General features: G+C 38.8%; 1 protein-coding gene across 1 annotated transcript; it reads left to right on the top strand.

Annotated features, from left to right (window-relative positions):
* Positions 1 to 1,918: 1,918 nt before the first annotated feature.
* Positions 1,919 to 14,665, top strand: NAPG (NSF attachment protein gamma). The gene is made up of 12 exons (XM_071456993.1): positions 1,919 to 2,208; positions 4,278 to 4,345; positions 5,452 to 5,536; positions 6,143 to 6,160; positions 6,710 to 6,740; positions 7,191 to 7,300; positions 7,437 to 7,503; positions 8,155 to 8,225; positions 9,122 to 9,200; positions 9,710 to 9,789; positions 10,516 to 10,645; positions 11,622 to 14,665. The coding sequence occupies exons 1-12, from the start codon at positions 2,153 to 2,155 to the stop codon at positions 11,769 to 11,771; spliced, it is 945 nt and encodes a 314-aa protein (XP_071313094.1). The 5' UTR covers positions 1,919 to 2,152; the 3' UTR covers positions 11,772 to 14,665.
* Positions 14,666 to 14,931: the final 266 nt, after the last annotated feature.

Below are 14,931 nucleotides of genomic sequence, written 5' to 3'. Positions count from 1 at the left end.
CCAGACAGTGCACATGTGCAGTTTCACTAGAAAGTGAACAGATATTTACAACCCAGGGAACAGAGCAGGCAAGAAGCCCTTGCAAAAACAAACACACAAACTAGAAGTCATAAGTTTGGTGCTTCAGAACAACAGTCAGATTATTCTGTCATTCAATGCTGCTGTCTAGGATTTAATTTTCCTGGTTAACACAAATTTATTTGAAAGGCACTGCAGCAAGCTCATAGTTAGCTGGCCAGATCTATCCTGGCTGACATTACGAGGGGAAAAAAAAGACAGACGTGATGACACAGGAATCTTTCTGATCATAGCTTCCTCTGCTTTATACCTGCTACCACCGAGCACTTGCCAAAAACCTTTTTTGTGTATGTATTATGCAAGACTAGCTATTTTCTCCCAGTACTCCTGTGACAACTCATCTGCTTTTCAAAGCAGAAAACCTCTCTACAACCTTTTTCCCTGCTTTGATCTAAGATACAGAATAAGAGTATTTAAGATTTAGTAGGATTTTTCCACCATTTGCAATAGATGATAACCTCTCAAGTGCAATGCAAGAACCATAGTCAGAAAATTAAGTGTCCATGTCATCAAGGGAATGTGGGAAAAGGAAAAGGAAGGGAAAGCAATTCAGACTTGTGAGTTTTATGACTACCTAGAGTAAAACAAATCACGTAAATATTGCTTATTTTCCCAGTTTGATGTAGAAACTTGTAAAGCTCTGATTCCTGTAAAGGGTATGGACTTTCAGAGAATCACAGAATATTGAGTTGGAAGGGACCCATAAAGTTCATTTCAATGACTTCTAGGCTCTGGGAAGTTCTGCAAATTTAACCAGGTTCTTGTTTTGCTCTCTGGTGTTGATAAATACTTCATTTATTCAGACTGGAATAAAATAACGATGTCCAGGATTGGAGAAGAAATACCTTCTTGGGCTCCATGACTGATATTCTTTTTCTCAGGGTTGTTTCACATTAACAAAACTAAGGCATCAAGGAAGCTGGACATACGAGCAATAAGAGACTTTAGCACTTTTGACTTAATTACTGAGTGTATAATTTGGGTATCTTGCACGATTGTGTGGCCTGTGTCAGCAACTCTGGTGTGCTCAGCCACTATTCACACCTTCTGCATCAGATCTCTGTGCCAGCCCAGCTGGATACACTCTCTTGTTTTCATCAAGTCAGATCATGCCTCAGCAGAACTGCCTCTGGAGGCTTCCTCAAGGCAGGACATGCAGTGCTGCTCAGATTTTGGCCTCTGAGTTGTGCACTGATAAAAAAACTGGCCTCCTTTTGAAAACTCTGGGGAATGCGGGTCTTGCTCATTGCTGTTCTGGGCTGTGTCCAGTTCTGGGCTCCTCAGTACAGGAAAGACAAGGAGCAGAGGGTCCAGCAGATGCCACAAAGACTGAGCATCTCTCTTATGAGGAGAGGCTGCAGGAGCTGGGCCGGTTTAGTCTGAAAACTGAGAGGGGATCCCATGAACACATAAAAATGTCTCAAAGGAGGATGTCAAGAGGATGGTGCCAGGCTCTTCTTTGTGGTGTTTAGTGACAGGACAAGGAGCAATGGTCACAAAATAAAATGCAGGGAGTTTCACCTCAACATGAGGAAGAACAACACACTGAGGGTGGCAGAGCGCTGGAACAGGCTGCCCAGGGCGGTCGTAGAGTCTCCCTCTGGAGACATTCAAACCCCATCTGGTTCCTGTGTCACCTGCTCTAGGTGACCCTGCTTGGCAGGAGAGGTGGAGCAGATGATCTCCAGAGGCCCCTTCCAAGCCTAACGATTGTGGGATTCTGTGTGATTCTGTTTTGTAAAAACTTTCTGTCGGCCTAGCACAGGAGCGGGCTGTGCACGGGAGGTGCCCACCGCCCCCGGAGCGCGGCACAGCCCAGCGCTGGGCACCCCCGCCCGCACAGGCTGCGCCGGCGACTCCGCGCCCGGGGCCGGCCCGCAGCACTCCCGGCACTCGGGGCACTCCGGGGCGCTCCGGGCACACGGGGCGCTCCGGCCGTGGCCCGGGCGCAGGCGCGGGGAGCAGGCGGGGCCCGGACCGCTCCTCCCGGTGCCCGTGATCCCTGCGCCGTTCCGTAGCCGCAGCGCAGGGAGGCGGAGGAGCGTGGCCGAGTCCGGCCCGCCGCGCTGGCGAGATGGCGGCGCAGAAGATTAACGAGGCGCTGGAGCACATCGCGAAAGCGGAGAAATAGTGAGCGGAGGGTCAGCGGGGCGGAGGGTGCGGGCTGGGGGGAGCTGGTGAGCCGCTGCCAAGCAGCTGCCAGCTCGGCGCCCGCGCTGTCCGGGGCGCCCGGCGCTCCTGCCCCATGGAGGCGGCCTGTCCCCTCCCGGCCCAGCAGGGGGGCTGAGGAGACTCCGTGGGTCAGGCGGCCGAGCCTCGGGAGAAGGGGAGGGAGGTGGCGAGGCCGCGGGGGCCGGCGCAGGGGGAGTGGGGGGCATGGCTGCACCGCCCCTCCTCTGCCTGAGGGGAGCCTCCGTACGGGGCTGGGTGCTCTAGAGGGCCTGCTGCCCCGAGCAGGGACAGTAGAGCGGCCCCAAGACCAAACAGGGGGGTCGGTGAGGCGGTGCGGCTCAGAGGCCTGGAGCCCGAGCACTTTCCTTTAGGGCCTTGTGGCCTGTATTGCTCCGACCCTGACGGCAAAGCGAGGGCTGTCACTTCTGCCCTTCCGCTAAAGTCAGTGGGAGGAAGACAAGTCACAGAATCAGTTAGGTTGGAAAAGGTGTCTGAGATGATCGAATCCAACCCGTGACACAACACCACTCTGTCAACTAGACCAGGGCACTGAGTGCCACATCCAGTCTTTCCTTAAACAGCTCTGGGGTTGGTGAGTCTATCACCTCCTGGGCAGCCTACTCCAATATCTAATAACCCTTTCTGTGAGGAATTTCTTCCAAATGTCCATCCTAAATCTCCCCTGGCACATCTTAAGGCTAGAGACAAGTGGGAGAAAAGAGTTATGGAGACTGTGTTAGATAAAAGGGCTTGACTTTGCTGAGGTGGTGTGTGTTTGTTTCCTGTCCGTGAGAAATGCGTGATTGGTGCTTCTCAGGTGGCTTCAAAGACCTGTACTTACGTTTATCTTGGAGAGCTTAACATCTATGGTAGTCTGTAACTGTGCATTTTAACACTGAATATAGCCATTTTGCTGAATTGCACAGAATATGGTATACATGTAATGGAGCGGACTAATCCAAGGATGCCATAGTTTTAGTAAGAGTAGTGACAGGCCCTCTGGAAATCATGGATCAAATGTATAAATTGGCATAGAGGAAAAACTTTGAAATTGAAAAAACCCAGCATGTCTTACTCAAGTTACTTGACTGAAAGTGCCCTCCTGCAGAATTAATTTTAGGTTTATCTGGAGAGCACTTAAAATAAAAGGGACTAAGACCTTTAATTGTGTGTAGATTGAGTGCATTGTATATTTCAGCTTGATGTGTTTGGGACTTTTGACTGTGATAAAAATAACACAGTATAAAGGCTTGTATTAGTGTTACACACTCTGGTCATCATCCAAGTAAGACAAAAAGATCACCTTAGTATCCACATGCAACTGTTTTGCCAAGTAAAGAATGTATTGCATATGATGTGTTGGCCTATAACAAATACGTAAGCAGTCTGTAAAGTTATGGTAATATTTTAATTTCTTTTAAAAATGAGGAAGTCAGCATATTAAATTCCAAATTGCCTAATGACTCACCTAATTTTCCAATGTTCATTTTTTGCTATGTATTTGTGCCCATGCGTGGCACCTTTTAGTGTCATGATCTATTTTAGACATAGAAATGACATTTGAGTCTTTGTGTTGGTAAGTAAATTCCTTTGTTTGTGTATGCATTGGAGAATCATTGATAATTCTCAGAAGCAAAAAAACCAGTCCTGTAGAGGAATGATGGAAACTTCCTGATGTGTGAAAAAAATATTGTCAGGTGTCACGGTATTAGAAATCTGGAGATATGTTGGTGTAGGAGGAAGTATTTTTCTTCTGCTGACTTCTTAGTGCTGAGAAGATGGGCTTGGGAAGACTCTGTGGGAATAGTAAAAGCATGTTAGGGTGAGGGTTGTAACTGTGGGAGATAATTGCAGTGCTTTATGCAATTCTTAACAGTGCTGGCATTTGTTTTTATGGTAGAGATGCCACCATAGTATTGGCACATAGGTAATTGCTCGTTTCCAGGGCTATTCTAAAGTTTGAAATGTATCTGAAGTGCCTTGATGGTAAAACATAAAATCTTTACTAATTGTTTCTTGTGTTTTAGCCTAAAAACTGGATTCTTAAAGTGGAAACCAGATTATGACAGTGCAGCTACTGAATATGGGAAGGCAGGTATGTGGCAGTAAATATGGCCATATATTTCACAGTATTCATCAAGCTTAATCCCTTATAATGTTTTATGTATTTTTACTACATTACTGTGTAAGTAAAACTGTTGTGAAGACTAAATATAAGATGAAGCTACAAAAAGTCCTCTTGGTAGCACTGTAAAATAAATTTCAGGTTGTTCTTGGAGATCTAGAACAGTCTCCAAAACCATTTTTTTTTTCAAGCTTACAATTTCTATGTGACAAAAATAAAGCTTCCTTTCCTTCTTTCACTTGTCCACCCCCAAATCCTGTGACTTTATCTACAAAACAACAGACGTTCGAGCTGGTTTTAAAATTTTGCTTTATCATCATCTTATGAAATATGTCCAGTCAAAGACTGTCTCAGTAAGGTGAGATGCTGCCAGCTTGGTTTTTTTTTTCAGGCACAGTAAGGTCTCGTTCCTCCCTTTTTCCGCTGCCAAGTGACACACTGAGTATAAAATCCTTAGTTGTTGATTTCTTTTTGTTCTTAAGCATTTTCTTCTTTCTCATGGTAGTAATTTGTTGTGGTCTTTTGACTTCTTACTCTAGGCATTCCTGCTTTTTCACCTAAGATTGAATACAAAAATATGAACTTGGAAGAACAACTGGAGAATGTATAAATTGAAATTTATTTTAAATCTTACTTTATATTTTATTAGTTAAACAAGATAGAAATATATATTTGTACCCTGAAATGATTGTGCTGATGAAGTTATGCTTTGTTGGTGGCACATTTCTGACCTTGTATAACTTGTAATGATTAAAATTATATAAATATGCATTCCTCCATATTTGTAATTAAAATCCAGCATGAGTGACTCTCAAAGTCCACCTGAACACATTGAGAGCTCTGTATGATACTGTGGTGGTATGGAAGTGGTGTTGATAATAAATGTCTTTAACGGTAACTAAGTAACTAATGAAACGAAGAGAACTATCTGGGATTTTTGGGAAGAGGTTGGTAAACTGTAACCATGCATTTAAAAAGCCTGTTTGCATCTTTAGGTAGATAAATTCTCAAGCAGCAGTGGTAAAAATGAAGACAAGGCCAAGTTGTAAATAAAATCTTTATTTCCTTTTTTGCAGCTGTTGCTTTTAAGAATGCCAAGCAGTTTGACCAGGCAAGGGAAGCCTGTTTACGGGAAGCTGAGGCACATGAAAACAATAAAGCGTATCTTTTCATTCACTGAGATTCTTTCTTTCCCAGAAGCTGACTAGTTGCTACTTAGATTGGAGTAATGGGGGTTGGGAGCAGGTTATTTAATATATTTGCACATTTTGTCAGTGTAACAGAATTGCTTTTTAAAAGTCTGTTCCTGTGTGCTCTGAGAAAACTAAAGAGCTGTTGGTGAGAAAGTTAGTGTTGTCCCAAATAACAGCTGACAGGTGCCTGAGATACCTAGGGACTGCTTCAGAAATTGAATTGGTTTTTATTATCTACTAATGCATAGTATAAACTAAATGAAGCTCTGACATTATTACAGTATTTGTAGTTAGATACAAAATATGTTCCTGCTTATTTAATAAGCAGGAACTTATTTTAAGGAAGTGTGCTTTTTACAACTTTTTATGTAGCTATACACTGGTGTATTGCATTTATTCTGTCCTTGGAATTATTTATTTTTGACAACTTGCCTGTAGTTGTTGTAGGTTTGATTTGCCTTTATGGGGTTCCTTGCTTTGAAATTAGTAGTTGTGTAAGATTTTATACATTAATATTTTTCCTGCATTATATTTTTGTGGCTTTTGTCCTTGACTTCAACAATTTCATGTCTAGTCTCTTTCATGCTGCCAAGTAAGTACAGACGTGCTAAGTAATCTGAAACAGATTTTTTAACATACAGTACAAGTACATTTTGATCTCAGAGTAAGTGTTTTGGTTCAAGTAATTTTGCTGCTTCATAATTAGTTCAGTGGAAGTGTGAGCTAGGAAAGTTTGAAAACATGTAATGGCCACCTGAAGAAATTATGATTTTGGCATTCTTTAGCACCTTTTGATAGCAAATATTTTTTCTTCGATGAACTTCTTGTAATTTTGGAGTTCTACACTGCTGAGCTGATTAAGAAATTTTTAATTAAAGAGTACTTCAGAGATGACAATAATCCAGATATTGCCTGGGGATTGGGTTAGAATAGATTTTACTGAGAAGTGTGGTTGAATTTTGTGGAAGATAAAGTTACATGTGTGCTGTGTCATTAAATAAAACACTTTAAACATCTTCAAAGCATTAAATATTAACAGTGAAGATGTTAGCTAGTCAGTGCATGTTAACTTTTGATTCATAACTACAGCTTGTTGTAATACACCATCTCTGACCAAATTGTACATTTTTTTTCTCTGCAGAGCTTATGAACAAGCTGGCATGATGCTAAAGGTATTCTCATTTACTAGTTTTTATTTTTAAGTTATATTTTATAATGACAAATATTGTGCACTGTACTATTTTACAAATATATGTAAGCAAATTGCATATTGAAGTGAAATTTTTTTGTTGACTCATAGTCCCCATTTCTGCCTTCAGTAGATTAGGGAAGCAACATTTGTGTTTGGGGGGAAAGATAGTTTTCCTTTTCTAAAAGAAAAGAAGCATTCCTCATGTCAGTGGGTATCAGAAGAGTGGTGCTGCTTTTGCTATGAACTACCACAAATTCATGACTTACATAAAAGTTTAGTACTTTAAAGTAAATTTTATGGAGTTGGTGGTTAACTTTCACTAGCTCTACAAGTTTGTAAATAAATAAGTTATTTTAATTTGCTTTGATTTGTGTCCTTGCATGTAAACTCCTTTCCTGACAACAGTGTTCTGGTGACTGTTGCCTTGTAGGAGATGCAGAGGCTTCCTGAAGCAGTTCAGCTGATCGAGAAAGCCAGTATGATGTACCTGGAGAATGGGACACCAGACACAGCAGCCATTGCACTGGAACGGGCTGGAAAGTGAGTCTGACTTATTGTGGCTAGAATCTGTGCAGGGCATGGGTATGTCTGTGCTTTCCTTTTATGTCTTTTTGATGCTTTCAGGTAAAAAATATTTTCCTTTCATCTGAAGAGAAAGTATTGATGTTTATTACAGGTTAATAGAAAATGTGAGTCCAGAGAAGGCTGTGCAGCTCTATCAGCAAGCAGCATCGGTGTTTGAAGTAAGTGGGAGATTTTTATCCATGTTTTCAGTTTGTTGGGTTCTTTTCTTTCCGCTATAAAGTAAAGAAGAAGCCTAAGATTAGGTTCTAAATTGCGTTTCAGTGGCTGAGTAATGAAGCTGAAGGCTTCTCATGCTCTAGAGAAGGAGATAACAAAAGTTAGGATTCAGTTTGCTTTGCCCTTTTCTCAGTTTAGGACTTGACAGAATCTGAATTTTATCGTTCAAGTATTCTGGCTCTTGTTGGGCAGAACAGAGGGTAGAGTACATATCTGCTGTTGAGTACTGGAACTCAAAATAATTTGAAATCCCTGAAGGCACAGAAGAAAATATTTTGCATGGTGCTTCACCCATTTAAATGAGACAATGATTTGCCTTTTTACTAGTGGCTTTGATGTACTTTTCTATTGTCAGTTGTCATGGGTTTTTTCAGATTAGTAAATTTACATTGACATTCCTCTGCTGAGCAGATCCACACAGGAGCTGGCTGTGGAACTCAGGAGCACCAATACACTTCATGTTTCCCTTGAGTGTATGAATTGCTGATCTAATAGCTAACAGGTGTTCTAAACTACAGGTGACACACTTAGATGTGGTCTTAATTCTGTGCAAATGAAACAAAAATGTCTGAATTCTTTCTTTTCTTCTCTAGAATGAAGAACGTTTACGGCAGGCGTTAGAAATGCTAGGGAAGGCATCAAGACTTCTGGTCAGAGGACGCAGGTATAGCTTTATCACTTTTTGTTCTTTTAATGAAATTGAATCTTAAAATGTGATTTTGATTGTGGGTTTTTTGTCTTGGTGTTGTTGGTTTTTTATGTACTATTAATTCTTATTTGAGACTTGCTTCAAACTAAGGTCCAGTTTCTGTGGGATATGTCATGTTCATCCAGGAACCACCTGATTTTCTGTTCTGGGATGGCAGAATGTGAGCTGAAAGACTTTTGCTCTGTGAAAACACCAGTGTTCATTAATTCTTATGTTATTTCAGGATTTTTGGGTTTTTTTTCCAACATTAAATGTAGAAAGTACTTGAAAAATCTTCTATAGCTGTGGGATATAAAACAGAGGAATTGGGACTGACCTGAAGAATGAAATCTGCAGCAGTCTGATTCTGGACTTCTTAAAGAAGAGTGAATCTTGGAGTCTCAGTGAGACAAGTTTAATTGTAAATTACTTATACCAAACTTTACCTTCAGTTCATCTTAGACTTGCTTCGCTGAAACATTGAGGTCTTTTAAGAACTATATTGCTAGTTCATGGATATCAGACTTACTGATAGCTTATAGTAACCTCAGGACATACAGAAATGTGTTAGGGTGTATAACAAAGCATTTGTCTTGTACAGTGTTACAAAAACCAAGGTTTCTCTAAATAAATATCAGAGATGTTCTGAGCATGTAGGCAAACGAATTGCTGACTATATATTTACCTTATCTATATATTTACCTTATTTACCTTTACTTTTATTCTATTAGTAAAATCTACTGCTGATTTTTAGTTGTGTTGCTGTTTATTCGAGTAAACTTGCCATTGTATTAGTTAAACACTTTGTAATTAGCCTTGGGTTCATTGTGTTGTATTCCTGGCACTGATACTCCTGTTTTTTTCGTTTTTAGATTAGATGAGGCTGCACTGTCTCTTCAAAAGGAAAAAAGTATTTATAAGGAAATTGAAAACTACCCCACTTGCTATAAGGTAAAGTCTAAGAGACAGCTTCTGATAATACATTTCAATTTTTTTATTTTTGTTGTTACTGACATCTGACAGATGATGGGCACCTCTTAATTCAGTGATAAGTTTCTTGCTGAATGATGAGAGTTTGTGGTAGTGGTGTTTCCCCAAACTTCAGCTGTGCTTTTGTAAGTTTTAAAATGCTATTATCTACAGGAGCTGTCAAAACTAAACAACACATAAAAAATAAAGATGTTATCAAAAAAACAAACTACAAAAACTGTTACTTGGGACAGCAATCCATTAAAATGTTATAGGAGATAACCTATTTCATACTAGTTGAGAAGATGGCTTTCTGCTTTTTCACTAGTTTGTTCTGACTTGCATCAGTATCTTAGGATGATTGTGGATTGTAATGACCTCGAGATATTGTTAATATCTCATACTAGATATTAACAGTCTACTATTTTTCTCATATTTTATTGTTAATTTCTAAAGAATCATAAGGCTTACTCTTTTTATTTTTTGTTTAGAAAACTATTGCTCAAGTCTTAGTTCATCTTCATAGAAATGATTATGTTGCTGCAGAAAGATGTGTGAGGGAAAGCTACAGGTAAGTCTACTTCGTGTCCTGTGATTTAAACTGATTGTTTCACTAGTGGAGATCTATCTTGCTTGACGTTCTTCTTTCATAAAACTTTAACCTGCACTTCTGTTGACTTAAAGTACAATAATAATGTTTTCTTGTGTATGGCTATCAGGAATCTTTTTCAGACATAACAATTTAGCTGTACTGGCTACAGTGATTCTTCTTAACAAACCTAAAATAAAGAGTCATAAAGAACTAGTTATGTGTGACAGGGGAAATGAGATGAAAATTAGAAGTTCTTGCCATGTTACAGGAGAAAATTTTGGTGTCAAAATATGGATTAGTGTTTAACCCTGGCAGTTCCTCATTTCACCTTTCATTGGAACTTCAGTAGCAAAATCTCAAAACAACATGTTTTTACTTAAACTGCATTTTTAGTGAAATGAACATATGTATAAGTTAAATTGTAGTACTTTACCTTTAGAAATAATCTTTCAAGGTCAGTCTTTAAACATCTTGCTCATGTTTTCCATATCTCCAGTTTTATATACAGAAACTCATGACAGGAATTTTCTGTATGTGAAGTGGAGAGTTTATTGACTAATCAGGAAAAAAAAAATCAAATATTCTTGTTTCATCTTTACTGGTATTGTGGTCTTATTTGCAGTGTGCAAACTAATATTACTTAAAGTTTAATTTTTATGAATATGATTCATGTACCTAAAGAAATCAACTCTTAATTTCCTTCAGTATACCAGGATTTAATGGAAGTGAAGACTGTGCAGCACTGGAGCAACTTTTAGAAGGGTATGATCAGCAAGATCAGGATCAAGTTTCTGAAGTCTGTAATTCTCCACTTTTCAAATACATGGATAATGATGTAAGTAGACAGATCCTGTGATTGGGGGCTTTTTTCAGGTTAAGAGGGTGGGGATTTTTTCCTAGTAGAGGAAAATAAGAGCACAGTCTGTGCATTTATTGTGACTTCCTGTCATGCTTCCCTTTGACTGTGAGCTTCCTGCATTCTTTTACTTTGCCTGCCAGTGATGGTGCTGCCTAACTTTCAGATGGTGCAAAGAGTTATGTGAAAGAACAGCTTGTTAAGGATTTGCTTAATTTGTTTAATGAGTTGACCAAAATTCAGGCCTCTTCTGTTTGCTTCCATAAGAGCAAGAACAGTCTGCTGCTTCTGCTTTTTCTCAGAAATACCATGCAGCAGATGAATGTGCATTAAACATGAACAGAGCAGGATGCCTACTGCATTCAATGATGTCATCATTGAATGGTTTTTTCCATTGCTTATTCTTAGTAAGGTATTCATTCAGGATAGATTTTAATTTGGAGCAAGTAATTGTGTCTCTTTCTCCACCATTTTTTTATTTAATTGAATTTGTAAATAGTAGGAAGTATAAGATAAGCGTGAAGTAATGGAAACATCCATCCCTACCAAACCTTGTAGCAGTATTGGCTAATTTCACTTCATTGAATAGTAAAAATTGAGTTACTAGTCTTGCTGAACAACACTTAAAAAACTGTTTACATGATCTAATAGTAGATAATGTATGAAAAGCTACATACTGGAATTACTTCTTTTCTACATAAAGCTTGAGCCAGAGGAGGTTAAAGAAGGTTCAAAATGTGGCCAATTTATTTGATAATAAGCAGCATCAATACAGATCTTATATCCCATTCACAGAGTATTTGAGAAAGAGAAAATTGGACCAATGTTATGTTTATTCCAAGCTGAGAGCATCATCACTCTTGGTTTTTTGTAATGAATGTTGCCTGCTTGCTTATTCTGAGCATCAGTCAATTCTGTGATAGCACAGAAATTAAACTTGCCTTGTTATTGTCAGTATGCCAAGCTTGGTCTTACCTTGGTGGTGCCAGGAGGTGGAATGAAGAAGAAATCGCCAAACGCTGCCCAAGACAAAGCCAGAGGACCAGCTGCAGTGGGCTCTCATGCTGATGAGGAAGAGGATGAATATTCTGGTGGACTATGCTAGCTACAGACTAGGTTGTCATATCTGACTGACTTGTGATGCTGAGCATATCCAAAGGTACCAGATTTACCAGAGCTTCATTGCAATTGTGATATGGGAATCCTAATATTAACATGGCAGCTTCTGGGTTCAGTGCAGGAGAAAAAGCATGATTGTACCCATCGTCTTGAAACATCTTTGGACTTCATCTCTTACCTGGCAGGAGCTTCCTTAGGGCCCTGCCTTCAGCTGACAGGAAAAAAATTGAGGAGAGTTTTACTAAAAGCACAGTTTAAAAGAAACCAAAACTTCAGAAGCACTGGAGAGGAAGTAGTACAAAATTTTAAATGCTGGATTTCAACAGCTGACACTTCTGGTCCCAGTAAGATGTTTGCAGTTGTCTTCAGAGTTAAATGTATGATCATTCATCTGGCTGTTTATCTCCTGTTTAAGACCATTTGAAGCAGACTGTGCCAGGCAGGATTTTTACTTGTGTAAACGCTAGGGGGAGCATTCAGTTTGTTTTCAACATGTTTTTACTGCACTGGGGAATATTATTTTAATACTTTATTTTTACAGCATCCACATGAGTGTGAAAAACACTAAGTCAACTAGCTTGAAGTTATCTTGCAAGCTTAAAAATACACATCTGCCTTTCCTCATAAGAAATTTATTGACCTGAAGTACTTGGAAATAAATGTGTCCACAGTGTTTGTAATGTGCACCTTAGAAAAGGAAGGAGTGAACAACCATTCTTAGCGGTGTTTTTGAAGCATGCCATAACCAAAAAAGAAACTGAAGTTAGCAGGTAATGTGCACAGAATAGAAACTTCTGAAGACAAATGTTTAACAAAAGCTTAGGTGGAATGTTTCAGCGATATGTTTGAGTTTATAAGTGTTCTAGGTGTTTATTTGCTAATCAGTATGCTGAAAATATGAAAGAATCAAATGTCTTCATACATGCTAATGTATGAAGACATTTGATTCTTTTATATTTTCAAAGCATTGAACAGGTATCTCCTATAAGTGGCATTTTTCAAACTTGCTTAGAATCCAAGGTAACCAAATTTTAATGCATCCTATTTATATTTGGTTCCAAGTCATCATATGTTTTGCAAGCTTCTTTAGTGTCCTGAATTTATTTCACCATTTTATGCTTAAAAGTTGTTGAGTCTAGAAGTTTCACCTGTGGCTTGTTTTTTCAGCAGGACCTAAGCAAGGTCTGCACTAGGGTGACATCACTTGGAATCCAGCAGGGATTTGTATGTGATGCCCAAAACTCTGTAAACAAGAGACCAAAAGCACAAGTTAAAGTGTTGGGATAGTTTCTGCCATATTAAAGAATTGGATGTCATCAAAAATTTCAAGCATATGTGTGACAAAATTGTGTCAGGCGTAATTGTGATGAAGGCTCAGATTTTAGAGAGCTAATGCTCACTTTGCCTGGGGTGAATAGCACTCAGTAACATTGAGATAGGAGCACAAACTGCAGTATAATTTGCTGTCACATTAGAAGGTCACATTATTCAATTTAATGGGTATTCAAAAACCAGTTTTGTGTCTTTGTCTTTTGTAGTAATAACCATGAGTTTTAAAGCTATTTAAGATGCACCTGTAGGTCTTCACTATCTGATGGGTAATTTCCCTTTGTTATTGATGATGTATGTAAAAGTTTTGGCTCTGTGAAATTTTAGGAAGTGAGGTGCTTTTCTCTGAGAATGCTTGCAGTTATATGTGAAAGATGGTTTGGAAGACTTTCCTAAAATTCTAGAACTCTCCTAGAATTTTTGCTGTTGGAGGAACTCACTTCAGTTTAACTGGAGTTAAACTTTTGCCTTCTGGATTTGAATCAAGTGGAACATAACACTTACTATGGTGAGTCTTCATCACAGGTAGAAAAAAATGCACATGTAGGAACTCAGGAGACACTAAGTTGTTTCCTTCAAGCATTTCCTGCTCCTTCTAGTTCTGAAATCAGTTTTGTTGTGTGAGCCCAAGGAGTCTGCTTTTTGTGTGTGTGAACAGTTGCATATATCTGAAATGATGAGGTGCATAAGAAAACTGGGAACTGTGTGTGCTTCTGTGGAAGAATTTTCAGATTGATTTAAACTGTGCTTGTAATACTAACAGGCCCTTAAAAGAAAATTTAAAATTTGAAATTTGTGTTGCATTTTTAAGACATACTTTCCATATGGCAAAAAAAAAAAAAAAGTGCAAAACTGTCTTCCTCCCTCCTCGAGTTGTTTCTTTGTTCTGTGCGGAAACTTTCAAGTGTGGAAATCTGGGACAAAAGTGACTGGTACTAAACATGTTAAGCTGCCATTGAATTGACATTTCTGATTCTTAGTAGTAGAATCTTAATCTTTAATTGCAATGTTGCTGCAAAGACCAAATCTGCAGAAATGGAAGCATCTGAAAATAAGATGGTCTATTTTATATAACTTATTCTCCTATTTTAGACAGTGAAAGTGTGTTAGGAATGTTAACTGCCTTTTAGTAAATGTTTAACTATAGAATAAACTGTCTGTATATTATGTGTTAGTGTTTGTTTCTATCTTTCAAAGCAATTTGCACACTTATGTAAATACCATTTAAGTGATCTAAATGGAAAATATAACATTTACAGCAAAAGAGTTTCCAAAACCAGTGTTGACTGTAATAAAAAAATAAAGTTAAATTGTGCATGGAGGCTGAGCAATGGCTGATGCAATGTTTATGTAAAATCAGAAGATTTCTAAATTATCTGTAACTTAATGGTCAGATGATCAAGTGCAGTGTGAAACCTGTGCTTTACTTGTTTTTTTTCCCAAATCTGTGGTGTAATAGAATACAAAATGTGTTTGCAACAGCTCTACAGATGCTGCCTCTTGAGGCTGTGTGTTCCACCAACATGAAGAATAAAACTTGAAATTAATGCATATGTGGTAACTTTCTCTGTTGTTGATTAAGTCCTGCTGAGGGCCACCATTTGAAACTTAATGTTAATTATATTTAATTTGTCACGGGGGTAGATTTTCAAAGTGTTTTTTTGGCATGAGAATAAAAGTTTGGAATCAATGGAGAGTTGAAATCAATGGGAGTTTGAAAAACAACTAGATTTCTTCACACAGCTTAAGGATGTGAATTCTGTAACTCTTTGGAGACTTCATAATAGTAGAAAAATCACCTTTTCTACTGTTTTAAA

Source organism: Agelaius tricolor, unplaced genomic scaffold (genome assembly GCF_023055355.1).
Source record: "Agelaius tricolor isolate 1412-34295 unplaced genomic scaffold, bAgeTri1.0.p SCAF_2, whole genome shotgun sequence".
Taxonomy (NCBI): Eukaryota; Metazoa; Chordata; class Aves; order Passeriformes; family Icteridae; genus Agelaius; species Agelaius tricolor.
The sequence above is the reverse complement of the archived record's forward strand: the minus strand, read 5'-3'. Positions and strand labels throughout refer to the sequence as shown.

Bases quoted from the DNA above. Each gene is read 5' to 3' on its own strand.
- NAPG (XM_071456993.1), top strand. From the start codon at position 2,153: ATGGCGGCGCAGAAGATTAACGAGGCGCTGGAGCACATCGCGAAAGCG. The intron at 7,504-8,154 runs GTAAGTGGGAGA...TTTCTTCTCTAG, and splicing joins AAGCAGCATCGGTGTTTGAA to AATGAAGAACGTTTACGGCA. The intron at 10,646-11,621 runs GTAAGTAGACAG...TGTTATTGTCAG, and splicing joins TCAAATACATGGATAATGAT to TATGCCAAGCTTGGTCTTAC.